Below are 17,989 nucleotides of genomic sequence, written 5' to 3' on the forward strand. Positions count from 1 at the left end.
TTATATAAGGTGGGGTGGGGGTGGGGTGGGGTGGGTGAGGTAGGGACGGGTTGGGGTAGGGGTGAGAAGTGTGTGGGGGTGGGTTGGTGAGGGTTGGTGGGGATGGGGAATAGGGTGGAGAAGGTTGAGAAAAAGTTTTGGAAAATATTTTTCCTTCTCTAATAAGGAAAATATTTTCCTACAATTGGAGAAAAATGAGTTCACAAGGAAAATATTTTCCAAAATATTTAAGTCAACTAAACATCAAAATATTTAAGCCAACTAAACATGAAAAAATTGAAAAATATTTTTCTTAGCGCCAAACACACCCTAAGTTATGTTTATCTATTCAAAGCAATATTTTTATACTATCAAAATTAAGTTGACATGTCCCTTCGGGGATGGCCCGGTTGGTTTGGAGGGAGTTATCCATAGCGATGATCCGGAATTGATCCACCCTCAATGTCTTCTGGGTCTGAGCCTGTCGCACAGGGCTTGCCTAGTGCGGTTTACATCCCGGTGTGGTTTGCAGGCTATTGCACAGTGGGGGAATTACTCATTGCGCACAAAGTGCTCACCTGATAGGTAGAGGATGTGACAGAGACTATAACAGCCGCGGGTTTTCCTGGGGTTCCAAAAAAAAAAATTAAGTTGACATAATATAGCATATACAGTTATAGTAATAATAATAACATAGAATGCAAAATAATAGAATAACTTATTAAATTGTAGTACTAATTTTGTGTTTAGATAAATAAACAATACTTATCCGGTTTGTGTCCCTCACATATTGTGCGAGTGCCACACTGTCTTCGCTCCGACAACGTATTATGTTCCTCCGACACTTCCGCTAATCTACGATTCCGATCCAACGGTCCATATTCTCCTTCCACTTTTATAGATCTACTTTCCTTTTTCACTCCCCTTCCTTTAACTATATTCCCATTCCCATTTTCGCCCTCTCCTCTTAGCTCGCATCAAATCTAGAGAGAGAGAGAATTCCGGCCACGATTTGTCGGCAACGCTTTAGATCACACCCAATTCATAGATCTGTGCATTACAGCCTTTTTTCTGGTGTGTATGTACTTCAACCTATTTCAATTTTCATTAATCTTTTTCTATTTTTGCTGGTGATTTTTCTGTTCTAGGTATAGTTTAAGATTCTTGAATTTATTGACCCAAATATAGAAACTTAATACTTTCAAGTCAAAAAGTTGTGATTTTGCTAGTTCTTGATCTGTTGTGTTCTGGTTATAGTTTAATGGAGCAAATATAGAAACTTCTATTTTCAAGTCAACAGATTTGATATTTTTTTTTCTGGATGGAATGGAAAATGGATATAGATAGACTTATATAGTTGACTCCAACTTATATAGACTATTCATATTGTTTCTCTATTGGATTTGCCATTATTATGAGTATACTAGTTCTTCATAATGGTATAAAGTTGTGACCTTTGATTTTTTTTGATTTTATAGAAGCAATAAAAAGGGAAGAAATCTGAAATCTCTGTTGTGCTATACATCATGGCGCCGACCACGATTCGAAAGGCGATCGGGGCAGTGAAGGATCAGACGAGTATAGGGCTCGCGAAAGTAGCCAGCAACATGGCGCCGGAGCTGGAAGTTGCTATTGTTAAGGCTACAAGCCATGACGATGAACCTGCGAGCGAGAAGTACATCCGTGAGATTCTTCACTTGACTTCTGTCTCTCGTGGGTATGTGAGTGCTTGTGTTTCGTTGATTTCCAAAAGGTTAGGCAAAACCCGCGATTGGATTGTTGCCATCAAGTGTTTGATGCTCATTCACCGTCTTCTCAATGATGGTGATAATGTGTTTCAGCAAGAGATCATGTATGCCACGAGGAGAGGCACCAGGCTTCTCAATTTGTCTGATTTTCGCGATGAGGCTCATTCGAATTCATGGGATCATTCGGCTTTTGTAAGGACTTATGCTTTGTATTTGGATCAAAGATTGGAGTTGATGGTTTTTGAGAGGAAGCAAAATGGGAGTACTGGTGGAGAGATTGAGAGATATGGTTCTAGAGAAGAAAGGTGGAGATCTCCTCCTAGCTCTAACCGAGGCAATGGTTATGATTATGGTGAGTTCAGGGATGAGCCTGCTTATGGAATGAGGAAGTCGCGATCATCTGGGGATGTGAGAGAGTCAACACAGGAGCGGAAAGATGTGACCCCATTAAGAGAGATGAACCCTGAGAGGATCTTTGGGAAGATGACTCATTTGCAGAGGTTGTTGGATCGGTTTTTGTCTTGTCGACCAACTGGATTGGCGAAAAATGAAAGGATGGTGTTGGTTGCTTTGTATCCTATGGTGAAAGAAAATTTCCAGCTTTATGCTGATATATGTGAGGTTTTGGCTGTTTTGTTGGATAAATTCTTTGACATGGAGTACCAGGATTGCGTTAAGGCATTTGATGCCTATGCTAGTGCAGCGAAGCAGATCGATGAGCTAGTGGGATTCTACCCTGAGTCTAACTGCTATTGGTGTGGCTAGGTCGTCTGAGTATCCGGAAGTTCAAAGGATAACAAGCAAGCTATTGGATACATTAGAAGAGTTTGTGAGGGACAGGGCTAAGGCGACAAAGAGTCCCGAGCGGAAAGTTGAGAGTCTGCCAGCTCCACCAGAAGAACCAGCACCTGATATGAATGAGATTAAAGCGTTGCCTGCACCGGAGGAGTATACTCCTCCACCACCACCTGAACCGGAGCCTCCTAAGCCAGTGGTTCAGGAGACTGGGGATTTGGTGGATTTGAGGGAGGAGGGTGTTACTGCTGATGATCAGGGAAATAAATTTGCCTTGGCATTGTTTGCAGGGCCTGGAACAAACAATGGGTCGTGGGAAGCATTCCCCGGCAATGGGGAAGCTCAGATGACCTCTGCTTGGCAGAATCCAGCGGCTGAGATTGGTAAGGCTGATTGGGAGTTGGCTTTGGTGGAGACAGCTAGTCATCTGTCTAATCAAAAGGCCGCATTGGGCGGTGGACTTGATCCACTACTGTTGAATGGCATGTATGATCAAGGGATGGTTAGGCAGCATGTTTCCACTGCCCAGTTGAGTGGAGGTAGTGCCAGCAGTGTGGCATTACCCGGGACAGGGAAGAGTGCAACGCCAGTTTTGGCACTCCCTGCACCTGATGGAACGATCCAGACAGTTGGACAGGATCCATTTGCTGCATCTTTGACTGTTCCACCTCCTTCATATGTACAAATGGCGGATTTGGAGAAGAAACAGCAATTGCTTGTACAGGAGCAAGTCGTATGGCAGCAATATGCTAGAGATGGTATGCAAGGCCAAACGAGTTTGTCCAAGATCAACACTGGCGGATATTATGGTCCACAAACAGCTGCGATGCCTTATGGCATGCCACCAGTAAATGGTGTTGGATTACCACCTGCGGCAGGGTACTACTACACTCCTTACTGATATTGCCACGTATACATCATTTTTAGCTTTTCATTTTCCATTTCATTGTTATGTTCTTTATCTAGTGCTTTGATCTTTTTCCACTGTATTCTATTGATGGATATATGTTCAATTTGTGCATGTGTAGTGAGGGTAGTGGTTGAGAGGAAGAGAGAATGGGCTGAAGAGAATAGAGACTAATGGTTGGGGGGATTCTTATGCTGGGTGCTCTGTAATCCTAATAGCATGACTCATCTGTTTTTGTAATATTTGTATTTTCTTCAGGTCTTCGTTTAAGTGATGTTTGTTTCTATAGTGTAACCTAACTCCATTCCGATCATTGACCAATGCCTCATTTAATTATCTTGGTTCCTTCTTTCTTGAGACTACGCCGACAGATGCTTTGTAGTTCTCTCGGTCTTCCAAGAACTTTGAATTATGAACTAATTAGATTAGTAAACTAGTCTTTGTATTTCTCTTGGCTATTATATGGTAGGTTTGATTGGTTGGTTTTAGACCATAAACGCTTAAAATTCGATTCACGAAATTGGGCAAATAGCTAGTTATTACAGTAGTATTTTATACTTAGGTGGTATGTATAGGATTATGAACTAGATATATGCTATTACTGAGGCTTTGATTAGATTCAGTACTCCTCCACAGTGGCAATTGAGTAACTCTCATTATCTTGATTTCCCAATTGTATTTAGCTGACTTATAACTTTGAATGGATTGATTTGTTATGTATAGATTATAAAGAGCTTAGTACTTTGGTTTTGGTTTTGGTTTTTGAAGAATTGGTTCTTGTGGAAAATATCTTTTTGCCAGAAAATGAAACAATTGTTGTTTTTATTTTCAAGAACAAAACAGAGATCCGCACAAATCTTTCTGTCCATGACTTTCTTGGCAAAGGAGTATATTCATCAATGAGAAGAACAGATCTATGGAATGATTATGGAAATAATTAGATATTAACGATAGCCAAAAAGAAAATGCTGGCTGAAGAAAGAAGACCGTAGAAATACTGAAGCTGAAAGTGACATAGGATTACCTGATAAGGCAGGGCTCTAATATTAAACTAATGTTGTTTCTATGCCAATCTTTATTAGGTTGCACCTATCATTTAGCTATCCTTTCATTGTCAACTTCGGTGTCTAAGTTGGTTTATAGCTGTCCACAGGTATAAAATGCAGTTGACCTATCTTTTGATTGATCAACTCCTGGTCCATATATTGTGAATAAAAAAAAAAGAGGAAATTATCAAATCGAAGTGGCACGCAAGGGTGTGACCAAACAATCGCAATGAATTGAAATGAAACTGATGGGAGATCATAGTTCAAATCCGATCACAGGCAAAAATATTAGGAAAATATAAAGGTATTAGGTACGAAATGGAATAGTAGAGGTGAGCGAGCTTGATTTCTGAGTTGATGGGAGGTACCAGATAATTAAATAATTGAGGCGTGTGCAAGCTGACACCACCGTTGTCCCAAAATAAAAAGAAAAGGAAATTATCATTTCGGCTTTCTGATGGATTAGAATTACACACAGCTTGAAAAATCCCTCACATTTGTGTCAAATTTTATATTCCTTTGTTTAAATCACCGTTTTTAATATTATCTGCCCACGAAAATTGTTGCGTTTACAATACGTTTAATCCATTAATAGCTATCCCTAAATCGAACTGAGTGATTGAAAACTTTATTTTTCAAAATTTTGATTCCGTCGGTGCCTGTTTGTAAAACTGAAAAATAATAATTAACATTTCAGCATTAGAAATGATATTTTGCGATCTCTTGTAGGTTAAACTTGCAAAAAACAAGCAAGATAATAAACTGACAGAAAATAACGACAAGATATACGTGATCCTCGGAAGTTTCTTTTTCTTTTTCAATGAGTCACTCTGATAAGCATTCATCAAATAAAATTAAATATGTATGATTTCAAATGTATATCATTTTACAGGTAATTTAATTTTGTCTCGTTATGTGTAGAGGCGGAGCCATAATCTGAAATTTCTGGGTTCGGGATTTTATCCCTTTTAAGTTACCGAGTTCTAAATTAATAATTTGAACATATTAAATGTATTTCTTAAGACAAATATAGAGTTTGGACCAAAGTTACTGGGTTCGGCCGAACCCGTGCCTCGGTCTCTAGCTCCGTCCCTGGTTATGTGGTTCTTTTTCCATATTAAATAAATATTCTGATATTTATCATATTTCAATATTTTAGAGAGGATTGAGTTGCAGCTTGGCGGCTATTTCTTCATCAACGTTATTTAGGTGTAACGTTTTAATTTCACCAATAATTCTCACCTTTTTTTAGTACAGAAGATAAGATAATAGTTAAGGGTGTCCCTTGGGAGTTTTACTTTATTTTATTGATTAATACTCTATTAAGGAGGGTGTTAAGCGAAAATCAAATTTGTTTATTTTCATGATTTATGTCATTTCATTGGCAATTTAATCGGTCTTTTTGTAGTTAAGCTCCAAAAAGAAAATAATTTTTGATAGATACCATATAACTTTCAGAGGTGGAGGATTTGAGTTGCATTCTGGTGATTATTAGTCTACCTAACTTTTAAAGGTGGAGTTTTAGAGTTAAGCATAGACTTATAATTTCACTAAAGTATTCTCATTTTCCACAATTATAAGCCTAGCCTCACTTCAAAAAAAATTTAAAGACCAAAAAAAAAGGCAGTAATACTACACTAAGTAAATTACTTCTAACATGTGAGTTTGCTTTTTAGTTCATGAATCATGGGAATATTGTATAAATCTTAAGCATTGGAGCTCTTTATCAACTTTATGAAGATAGTGAAAGAATAAAGGGGTCTAGACTCTAGAATCATACTTTATAAGTGAAGAGTGTAATGAATAAAAATCGTGACTTTTCCTCAGAGAATTACATTAATGGATGCATAAACAAAAATAAAAATAAAAAAACCATCTTTTTGATGGGTACGTGTATGGCTGGCACATACATACTAGCTAATGGAGTCCACATATTCCACGAACCATTGGAGGTCTCACAAATTTTTCTTTATTTATCCTTTTTCAAAATGTTACTATTATTTTTGTTTTTTTCGTATCAGTTTGGAGCCCGATAAATTTAAATTTTCTAAAAAAGTTCATTTTAGAAGGTAAACACTCTTTATCAAAAGCAACTTCGTATCCAGAACTTGAACCCGAGACTTTTAGTAAGGACAGGAGGAGTACCACAACCCAGTAAATATTACTACTACTTATTTCAACCACCAAACATTTAGATGGTTCTTTTCATAGTGCTCTTGCTTTCTTCTTTATCATTTTCATTTCTTGTGGGTAGTTTGCTTTGGTTGATATTTGGCACAAAGGGGGACCTTTTACTTTTGAGAAGTCTCATTATTGGCTGTGAACTTTATGCACTTGCATATTATATAATGTCTCAAACTCTCAATTATTGAAATAAAGCCACAGCTTTGTATAGGTTATGTGTGATTTTTTTTAAGGTTATGTATGAATTAACAAATGGGAAATTAGGTTGTAAATGACAGTGACAAATTTGGAAAGAACGTCGTTGATGTGGATGTTTACTAGCACCTTACTATGCTACATTGCTACTAATATTGTATTATAATAGCTTACAAATTTTCTTTTGAAAAATTGGTATATTAAAGAAGTTTAGCTAAATGTAGATCTCAAACGTGCAAAGTGATCAATTCGAACCTATGCAAGTTGTTTACATCTTTTCACATAAAATGATTCGAAGTTATTGTCTCACTTGTTTTTTCTGAAATTTTAAAATCTTGTTGGGATGTGGGATGCTCAGGTTTTTACCATAAGAAAGGAAGAAAAGAGTTTGGTGATATCGAACTTTGTATGGTAAAATACAAGGTGGAGAATATATAGTTTACTAATGAACTATCACTCAATTATTTTCGTTTTATATTTATAACCAAAAAGATAATAATAATCTATTTCTCTCTCTAGCCTTTGTAGCTTCATGCAGCGGGATAACTTCTTATATATTAAGATCAAACACTTATATATATATATATATATATATATATATATATATATATATATATATATATATATATATATATATATATATATATATATATATACACACACACACACACACACACACACACACACACACACGATAAGATCTTTTCTAAATTCTTAAAAAGAGTTGCTACTAACAAGGAAATAGTATAAATCTACTTAAATTATGTCTTAAAATTGTCAAGTGGCTTTTTATTAGGAGTAGCTTATTTAGCTTGCCACTTGGTTTAACCTCAATGCAAACTACTCTTCTATTATATATATATATATATATTAGAAAAAAAATTAGTTTTAGATAGTACGAAATCACACAAAAGAAAGTTATAAGTGTAGTTTATTCACACAATGACGAATGGATAAGTTTTTAAATTCAATTAATTTGGCTGTAAATATAATTGAAAATAGGACTCGTTGGAAAAGGTAAAACATTTTGCTTTATTTGCAATAATTGAACTATATATCAAGAGACTTATCTTAATTGGTGATCTTTTGTACTTCAAATATTGCTAAATGAAAAAGAAAAACAAAGTTGAAAGTGTATAGGTAGAAATCTGTCTCACTACTTGGGACTAGGTAACATCGAGAAAAGAGTCAATCGAGATCGACCAGGAGATGGCAAAACCCGTGGGCGAGATGCAAAAGATGGTAGATATCGCGCATTGCAAAAAGAGTTGTAACAGCTAGTTTATTTGGGCAAGATATTAAAAAGAATATTTGATTGGATATTTTTTGTACTTGTACTATTAGAATTTATTGGGGGTATACCCCAGATAAATAGAAAAAAAGAAAAAGGAATAGGGGTCGGTGATCTTCATTGTGATAAGAGCAGACTTTGCAAAAAGATACTCTCTCTCTTAAAAAGATACAAAGAACACCTTTTTATCAAGATTCTTGTTCATATTATCCTACACTTTTTCATCAGATTCTAGAAGATTTCGGATGTTCTAAGATCTGTCTATCACTCATCATTGCCATAAGGAATAATCACTTAGCTCATTATTTATTGGGTGAATCACTCCGCCTATTTACTCAAATATCATTTATTGTTATTTATTATCGGTCACTCTTCCATTACTCTTATACTTTATGACTATTTAATGCTTGTTATTATCAACCCTTTATTGGATCTGTCCCATCTCACACACGTTTTCAAGATTCGCATCTAGAGATATTGTTATTAACTAGGTTTAACCCGTTATTACCTAAATAGAATAATTTTAGCCGAAAATTATACTTTTTAGTCAAACAAGAAGTACTCCGTGTTACTTAACATTTCAACAGATACCATCGAAATAAAAAGAAGTTTTAAAATCTTCATTCTAATTATTATTATTTCTAAAAAGAAGAAAGGAAAAAAGAAGAAGGAAAGCAATATGTTCTCTCCTTTTCTTTTTATTTTTCCTTTTTTTTTCTTAAATATTTTTTTGTGAGTGTAAGATTGGTTAATGAATGAGAAAAGTCTTGTCAATTTATCTTGTAGAATGTCAAAAAAGAAAGAAAACCTTATATTGGATTCCCTATATGTCATACTATAAAACAAGCTAAATTAGGTGGTCGGCACCTCTTTTGAGGTAGTTGGCATTGTGTTGGAAAGTTGAGGCAGTTGAAATTGTCGGTGTTTTCCTTAAAAATATATCATCCTTTTTTTCTGGATATATTTTGTTATCTTTTGTTTCTGGCTTATATTTCTGCATTTTCAAACTTTTGTCTTCACATTTCCTAAACAAAACTGTATCCCCCAAAGAATGAAAACCAATTAAACTGAGTAAACAAGAATAATGACAAACAAGGTCGCGTGGCCTAATGGATAAGGCGCTCGCCTCCGGAGCGGGAGATTGTGGGTTCGAGTCCCACCGTGATCGTTTATTTTTTGCCTTAGGAAAATTGTGGAATTCTATTTTTATTATTCCTATGTTCTTTTCTAGATGCCCACACGAGATAAATAAACATCCAATTTCCCCCCACCTAACTGGTGAAAATAAACCCTTCGAATTACTCATCTACTTCATTTTTTTAGTTCACTTATTTTTCACAAAAAAAAAAAAAAAAAAAATTCTGTCTGGAAATATCTTTCTTGAAATTTATTTCCATTGTTCACTTTTGTAGGTGTATTGTTTTCTTGCAGAAACTAATCATAATAACATGTGCCAGATTATGAAATAAGTTCCGAAGGAATATAGCTTGGTAGCCCAGACAACCGAATAACTTATGTAGTTTTATTTGATTCTCAAGAAAACTGGAAAACAGTCCAATCATTTATCGACAGACGTCTTAAACTTAAAATTTTTTATTTGGTCATATACCATACATGCTGGGGATAGTTAAGCTTCAAACTATCCTTTTGTTGGTGAGTCAGTTGCAACTTTCATATGTGTTGGTCCTCTTCTATTTGCCCACCATAGGTAGAAAACTGAAGAAACTATCAGTATACCTGCTGCACTTCCAGCTACAATTCCAAATATTATTCCGACGCGTTTCTTTTTGCTTTTAGAAGAACCACCATTTGTAGCCACTGCAACAAAATCACAAGTAAACAAAAGCGCGGTAACTTATCATCAGTTCAGGTGAAAAGAAGAAAAGGGAGTTAAAAGTGATATGAATGGAAATGCAATGAGAAGAACCTTGAGTGACATGGATTGCAGAGACTAAAGGACCATAAGTGCTTTGAAAAGGAATGCAACATGTTCCTTTTCCAGCCCACAAGAAATGGATTTCCATCATTCTGTTTGTCACATTTGCCTCAAATGTTTTAACTATAGCTCTTTTTGATCCACCTGCTTCTTTCTGAATGTTAAAATCTTCAAGAACCTTTTCACCCTTCATCAATTGCAAAAAATCTTTCAACTGAATAAATATCCAATTCTTTTCAGATAAGTAAGTTGGTTTTAAGCTTGAAGTACCTGAATGTAAACATCAAATAACCGTCTCCCGAGGCCTTTCCAAGAGTGAGAATCATCCATCTGTATCTCAGCAAAATGAAGTTCTACTTTGTATCTTCCATTGCTCAATCCAAAACCATAGTACCTCAATGAATTAGGCGATATCCTAGCACTTTTTTAAAGCTCGGAGTCTAATGTGCTTGTGATCTGAGAACCTGTCTCAGCTATATAGTTTTGTCCATGTGGGTTGGAAATGAAAATGCCAGAGCTGCTCACTGCCCATCGATTACTGGGGCTCATGTAAAACGAGGCTGCACTTAATGTCTCTGAGTCGTTATCGTATTTGGTGCCATCTGCAGATTCTGTTTCCGTTCCTCCAGAGTTGATGGAAAAGGAAGCTAACACAAAAACTATATTTAGCATTCCAACATCAGATTAAAGATCAGAAACATAAACATATTTTACAAGTCTTATGGTTATGGGTTCACTCCATTCTTTTCAACCTTTGTGTTAAATTTTTGTTACTTCAGTGGTTATGAGTCCTCAAACCAGATTTTTCAGTTTATATTCTTTTTTCCTTTGTTAGCACTCATCAAAATCTTAAAAAAGGGCTACCCTTCTATTTAAACCTTAAAAAAGGGCTACCCTTCTATTTAAACGCAAATCAGACTGATGAATTTCAAGATAAGTAAATGTAACATCCTGATTTTCTATAACTTGAAAAAATGGGATCTTTGGGACAGAAATGTAGAGCTTCATTATCATGCCCTTGCTAATGTAATGAGTTCTGCTCATCTAAGATTCCTTCTCCGCCTTACATTATTCAACGGGAAATAGGTCCATTACCCGGCTAATATGGTGCGAGTTTTAAAATATACCTCACAAGTTATTTTTTTATTTTCTAAAGGAACTTAATGGAAGAAGTCTCATCATACTTGGGAAAGGAGTGCACTTACACGAACTAACTATGTCGAGGCACCTGGTGTTCCCTTGCAGGCACGATAAAGCTGAAGAAGCCGTGCTACATCAATCAAATTCAGTATATGCACCACATCAGCAAAAACAAGTAGTCGCAGACAAATTAACTGATATAACTAAAACTGTTCTATTGTTTACCTACATATTTGAGATGGATGGCAAACAGAAAAGAGAAAAGAGGAAACAACTGAAGGAATCAATGATTTACAGATAGGCTGATTAGTAAAACTCATAAGTTCCCTATGGAATCAATAGCAGTATAACCTTAACAAAGGAATCCAAGGAATTGAAACGAGAACAAGTGTACAACTAATAAATTCCCCACCTTTTCTTTAAGATAATTTTAGAAGACTTTCTTTTCTTGTCTAATTAGGAATCAAAAGAGGAAATTAGTTTAAGCATTAATTAATTTCATATCATATTGGCATCCAACATCAAAGTAATATCTGAACTTTCCAACATTCATTCAGCATTCTCATACTTTACCCATACTTAATGGTTTGAATCTCCTGTATTAGCAAAATGAGATTATAATCCTCATTATTTCAGTCATGCTAACTCTTTTTAAAGGATTCTCAACAATGTATGGATATCACTGTTTGCCAAATTTTGATCTGTAAGTGGCGGAGGCGATATACCTTCCATCTGAAGTTCTTTCAGTAATGGAAGTCCCAAAAACATTCCTGCGTAAATTTAACATATGAGCCAAATGGAAATAGTTCAGACTGATACACCAATTAAAAATAAACTGCTGTCTAGAACGTAACAACTTTGTAAAGCTTGAAGAGAGCTAACTCACATTGATAAACCCGATCTTTTTGGTGTTAGGTCTCCAGAAAGAGAATTAAAGGAAACATCTCTGCCATTCAAAATAGGAGGAGAAATAACTATTTTAAGTTAGAATCATGGAATTAACACTGAAATAGAGAATAAAGTGAACGAAAAGTACAGAATGGCCTTTTGGACTATTCAATCCTCAAAACTTAGCATGCATACTATTAGGATTAAAAAGAAGAATAATCGAATTGTATTGCTTGAAGGATCAGCTGATACAAAATTTAACATGCGAATCTTAGGGTATGGGTACAACTAGGCATTGGATCATCATATATGAACCTACAGGAAATGGTGAATTTAGTTCACCAAGTTTTGAAAAAGAATTCTCTTATGAGTAGGCGGGGCAAATTCAGCACTTAGTACTTATATCTGACACTGGAAATAACTTCATTAAGGAGACTCTTCAATGGAAATTCTTTACAGTTAGAGAAAGTGATGGATATGTAAGAACTGATGCAAACTTAACAAGACACATAACGGTAGGAGAATCCTCCAAGCACTATGTCTATAGGTATAGTTTGTCCTGTTAAAAGATAAGCTCTAAAACTCTTGGACTGGAGTTTGAACTAGTGAAAATAGAATGTATAGAGAACAAAGGAGACATTAAAGAGCAAAAATTGAGAAGGGACTTCTTGAGATCACTCGATGTTCACTGACATGAGACCAACTTTAAAAAGTGAGCTTTTATAATGGATAATCCATAATTAGGAACGACAAAAAATGAAATAAATGAAATTGTGGAGAGAAATCTAAACCACAGAGTATGTCAACAATGAAATGATGCATTACAAACCTCAAGATACAAACCCTAGTAAGAATTAGCAAAATCAGGTCAAAGATTAAGACTTACAAGGCAGTGAGATTGGAACTCATGATATTGGGAGGTAGCTCGCCGCTCAAGTTGTTGCTTCCTAGATATCTGAGATGCACAACTCAACTTCAATTAAAGCAGCCATTACAGAACCAACGAAAATAGGTCCACACCAAATCTTAAAAGCAGTTTACATGCTTAACAAGAAAGGCCAGTTTCCAACGTTTTGTTATTTTTTCGCCAATAAGTCTTAACTTACACAAGAGATGCACACATATTTCTCTTGCACATTATATTTTAAAGGTATCTTGCAACTGATTGACTTCAAAGAAAAGTAAGGGATTGACTTACAAGAATCGTAATGAAGCAAAGTCTTGAAATGATCTTGGTATTTGACCTGTCAACTTGTTGGAGCTCAAGTCCCTTTGTGGTGGTAGTTAATCAGCAGAGGGAAATATTATCTGATTAAAAGCATAAACATCCAGAGATTGCAAGTATAGTGGAACTCTAAATGTAAATATATGAACCATCTCCTATATTCAACTAATATCAGAACGAAAAGCTTTAGAGAGAGAGAGATAGAGAGGTGTCACTTGCAACAAAAAGCATGAACCTAACAATTGATGCTATCAAAGTAACTTACAGAATTTCCAAGTTCCCAAAAGAGCTAAGCTTCTCTGGTAGTTGGCCAATAATTCGACAATTTCTCAATGATCTACAGGTGAAAAACAAATGAATTTGATTAACTTCTGAATCATCAACGATAATCAACAATAGAAGTCTTATTGTGAAAGCACTGAGACCCAAATCATACAATATGGAAATACTCGTCAAGTTCTGAATGAAATCCAGAGAAGAATCTTCATTACGCAGGTCGCCAATTCTCCTACATATAGAAAAAGGAAAAGGAAATGACTATCAGAAACTCCTAAACAACATTTCTGTCAACTAAACAAAAGGTATGTTTCCACAACTTGTTGTGGTGAACCAGATTTACACTCAGCTAGAGGAGAATAGATGATGACTTATGTGAAAATTTATCAAGATAACCCTATGTACGTGATAATATTGATTAGGAAAGATTCGTTTTTGCTCAAGCCAAGCTTAAATGGCACTAAGAGCTTAAAGCTGCTAACTTTCTGTATGTTGAGGTTTATTTGCATAGATAAATAGCATAAGAAAAATCATGTGCAAGTTCCGGTACTTGAGTCACTGGAATTCCGCTCTTTGCTTACATAAATAATCTAAACACAAAACATTTTTGTCATAGCAGTCTGTGAAGGAAGTTAGAACACACAGCGAATTGCTATCACATAGTGTAACAGCGATAAACCTTACAAATCTTGTAGTTTTATTAAGACACCATAATTGCTTGGAATTGGTCCTTCAAGAAGTGTTCCCTCTAGTCTCCTGTTAACAAGAATTAATCTTTAGGAAATCTGTTAAACAGATGACAATAAAGATGTATTTACTTGGAAACCTAAGATGACAGAAATGGTAATTAATCAGAAAAGGAGAAAAACAAAGTCATGCATACAGGACTTGGAAGTTCATAAAGTGCCCGAAGAATTCAGGGAGCTTTCCGGTAAAACGATTGTCAGATGCCCACCTGACACATGAAAAGGAACTCCAAGTTAGAATGGCTAAGTTGAGCATTTTTTTCTTGAAAGATTATTGAACCATGCTGACTAGTGTTGAGGGCTAGAGACAAAGAGGTACAGAATCTCGAGGGACTTCAAATTTGATAGCTCCCCTGGAATTGGACCATTCACTCCACTGCTATCAATATACCTGAGTTACCAATAGTAGTATTTTAGTGGCAAGTCAATTTAGAATGATTAAACATATATCCCTTTGATTCCTACGAGACAGCTAATTCACTTCTTGGAATAAGTACTTCTCTTTGTCATATGTATATCATCTGCGAGCTAAAACGGAACGATACAGAAACATCAAAACAAAAACTTATACTAGTATATACTTACAGCTGCTGTAAGGAGATTAATTTTCCAAGCTGAGGTGGCAAGGGCCCGTTGAAATTATTTGAACTAAAACTTCTGTACAAAGGGTAATCTTTCTTAGGAAACAACAGTTAGAGAAAAGAAAAATGCTTAAGGTCCCCCAAGACCGAGACATACAACTCAAAGCGAGATGAATACTTACAAGGAGATCAAATTGGTTAGACTTCCAAGTTCTGCAGGCACAGGACCAGTGAGATTGTTAATGCCAAGGCTCCTGTTTCATAATGTTCTACAATGAATACAACAACAACAACAACCCAGTAAAATCCCATAAATGGGGTCTGGGAAGGGTAGTGTGTACGCAGACCTTACCCCTACCCAAGGGGTAGGGAGGCTATTTCCGAAAGACCCTTGGCTCAAGACGACGAAAAGAAACACTATATCAGTACCATCAACACAAAAATCAAGAAATAATAACAACAACATAAGAACCAGAAAATAGATAAAAAACAATAACAATAACCAGTAAATAAAACCCGGCACAATGAAAACGTAGAATAGTGTGGACACAACATTAACCACTAGCAGTCGGAGACACAACCCTATAAGACTAGCCTCAACCACCTCCTAACCTACAACCCTAATGCGCGACCTCCACACCTTCCTATCAAGGGCCATATCCTCGGAAATCTGAAGCCACACCATATCATGTATGATCACCTCTCCCCAGTACTTCTTAGACCGCCCTCTACCTCTTCTCGTGCCCGCCAAAACCAATCGCTCACACCTCCTAACCGGGGCATCTAGGCTTCTCCTCCGTGCCCGAACCATCTAAGCCCCACTTCCCGCATCTTGGCATCCATAGGAGCCATGCCCACCTTCTCCTGAATATCTTCATTTCGAATCTTGTCCATCCTAGTGTGCCCGCACATCCACCTCAACATCCTCATTTCTGCTATTTTCATCTTCTGGGTATGTGAGTTCTTAACTGGCCAACACTCAGTCCCATACAACATGGCCGGTCTAACCACCGCTCTATAAAACTTACCTTTGAGTATCGGTGGCACTCTCCAGTCACACGGGACTAATCTCCATTTCATCCACCTCACCTCTTCTCGGTGTGTGACATCCACATCGATGTCAAGTATTGCAATGAAAATCATAAGGAAATTGTAAGAAGCTTAATGCTACTAACAAGTATTGCATCTTTGATAACTGTCTGATTTCAGCTGGAATGGTCCCATTGATAACATTTTGACCCAAATTCCTACATAACAAAACATCTTCACTAAACTCCCTTAAGTTAAAGAATAATATTACAGTACTAATTATAGCAGTATTGCAATCACTTACAAGTCCATCAATTCTTTTAGCAGAAAAAGTTCATTAGGAATTTCACCAGAGACGTCCAAGGCATAAATTTTCCTGAATATATAGGCATTAAAAACATTCTAAAGAGAAAAATTCACAACGCAAGAAAAGAGAAAAAGGTGAAAATTTGAAAATTAGCTCACAAATGTGTAATATGGCAGATAGTAGCAGAACAGTCACAAGCAACCCTAGGATTAGCTTGGTCTGGTGCCCAAGGAGCATTTTGAGTACAGGGGTCCATGCTTAGATTCAACTTGCTCCTCAAATTCCAATGGTCAATAATCTTATTCAGAGCATCCACTAATCAATACATGCATAAGAAGAAAACAATCAATCAATCAATCAATTACGCCTCAATCCAATACAGCCACGTCAGCTAGATAGTCCTCTATATATGTTCTGCTCGTAATATGTGAATAAACACGTGAAGAAGTCAAAGGATTCAATATATATATATATATATATATATATATATATATACACACGCAAATAAATAATTTTAACCTTGTACATATAGTGCAATTTTAAGGCGAAGGGATTCAAGTGAACCCTTCCACACCCCACCCCCCCCCCTCCCCCAAAGTTTTTGTTCCCAAGTTTGTCTCAACAATAAATTACTAAAAGAAATTTGTCATAATTTAACTATTAAACTAGTTGTCAATCTGCTGCAACCCTTTACAAAATTCTTCCGCAAAACAAAAAGGGTAAGAGGGGGAAAATAACCTTCAATAGGGTCAGTGAATGTTTGTGCAGCAGCAATTTTCAACATCAAAAGGACAAGAAAGCAAATACCCAGAAAACCCATTACTGAGCACTACCAGCAGAGGTTTAATTTCCTTTCTAATTTGGGGATGGTGCTGTTGATGAAGTTGAAGCCTAACTTATAAATATGAAAATGTTTGGTGGCGAAGTGAATAAGCCAAGAAGATACAACAGAGTGGAGTCATGACAATGGAATTTCTGGATTTTCTTTGTTCACACAACTATAGTCTTCTTTGACCTTGTTAAAGAAATGATTAGTAGTTGTATTAAATTCAAGCTGATGCAAAGCAACCAAAGGAAGAAATTGAATATATGACAGGGCCCTTTTCCTTTGACTGTTGTCTTACCCGCCAAAATTTGTTAAGGTAGTTGCTTTTTTACCATATTTTGGTAAAGAATTGTTACACGCAAATTAACTTGTTGTTTTTTTTTTTTACATTTTTTAAGCTATTAAGTCCCTTATTATTTTCAAAACAAATAAATGACTTGTAGAAAGTTGATAGTCAACATTAAATAATCTAATAATAATAAATTTATATTTAAGTTATATATGACAGTGTAAATACTTTTTTACAATATTAGCGTGATTTAACTTGTGATATTAATCTAAATAAAATAATAGCAGTTTGCAATAATTTTATGTAATTTCTAAATTATTGAATTTTATTAATGATTATTTTTTAACACTTGATTTTGGTTAAAAAAAAATTAAAAGTGTTTTCTTTAAAAAGAAGTTTCACCGATGCTAGGATTGAAAGATTAATAATCGTAATACATCTTGAGTACAAATTTCTATTTTGGATTAAGTGCAAATTTCTACAAGCAGTTTAAGAAATATCATTTTCATTTTCATCAAATTTCGGGTCTTTTGCCAGCAACTCTAACCTGGGAGTTACCCTCCTAAATTGGGAGGAAAAAAAAAACCTGGGAGTTACCAAC

The 17,989-nt window shown here is 35.8% G+C and overlaps 1 protein-coding gene, 1 non-coding gene and 1 pseudogene across 2 annotated transcripts; 2 read left to right on the forward strand and 1 right to left on the reverse strand.

Moving 5' to 3' along the window:
• Positions 1-914: 914 nt before the first annotated feature.
• LOC107784048 (putative clathrin assembly protein At2g25430) lies at positions 915-3,723 on the forward strand (annotated as a pseudogene).
• Positions 3,724-9,240: 5,517 nt separating this feature from the next.
• TRNAR-CCG (transfer RNA arginine (anticodon CCG)) lies at positions 9,241-9,313 on the forward strand. Its single transcript has one exon. It is a non-coding gene; the product is annotated as a tRNA-Arg (tRNA).
• A 334-nt stretch (positions 9,314-9,647) lies between these two features.
• On the reverse strand, positions 9,648-17,335 carry LOC107784047 (uncharacterized). Its single transcript, XM_075246931.1, has 19 exons — positions 17,012-17,335; positions 16,432-16,588; positions 16,271-16,342; positions 16,113-16,184; positions 15,120-15,191; positions 14,942-15,013; positions 14,676-14,747; positions 14,494-14,565; positions 14,295-14,366; positions 13,771-13,842; positions 13,600-13,671; positions 13,308-13,379; positions 12,996-13,064; positions 12,108-12,167; positions 11,947-11,991; positions 11,287-11,351; positions 10,352-10,728; positions 10,073-10,268; positions 9,648-9,963 (listed from the first exon to the last, which is right to left on the reverse strand). Exons 1-17 carry the CDS (start codon positions 17,091-17,093, stop codon positions 10,508-10,510), a joined length of 1,419 nt encoding a protein of 472 aa, XP_075103032.1. The 5' UTR covers positions 17,094-17,335; the 3' UTR covers positions 9,648-9,963; positions 10,073-10,268; positions 10,352-10,507.
• Between the last annotated feature and the right edge of the window lie 654 nt (positions 17,336-17,989).

Source organism: Nicotiana tabacum, chromosome 23, assembly GCF_000715075.1.
Source record: "Nicotiana tabacum cultivar K326 chromosome 23, ASM71507v2, whole genome shotgun sequence".
Classification (NCBI taxonomy): Eukaryota; Viridiplantae; Streptophyta; class Magnoliopsida; order Solanales; family Solanaceae; genus Nicotiana; species Nicotiana tabacum.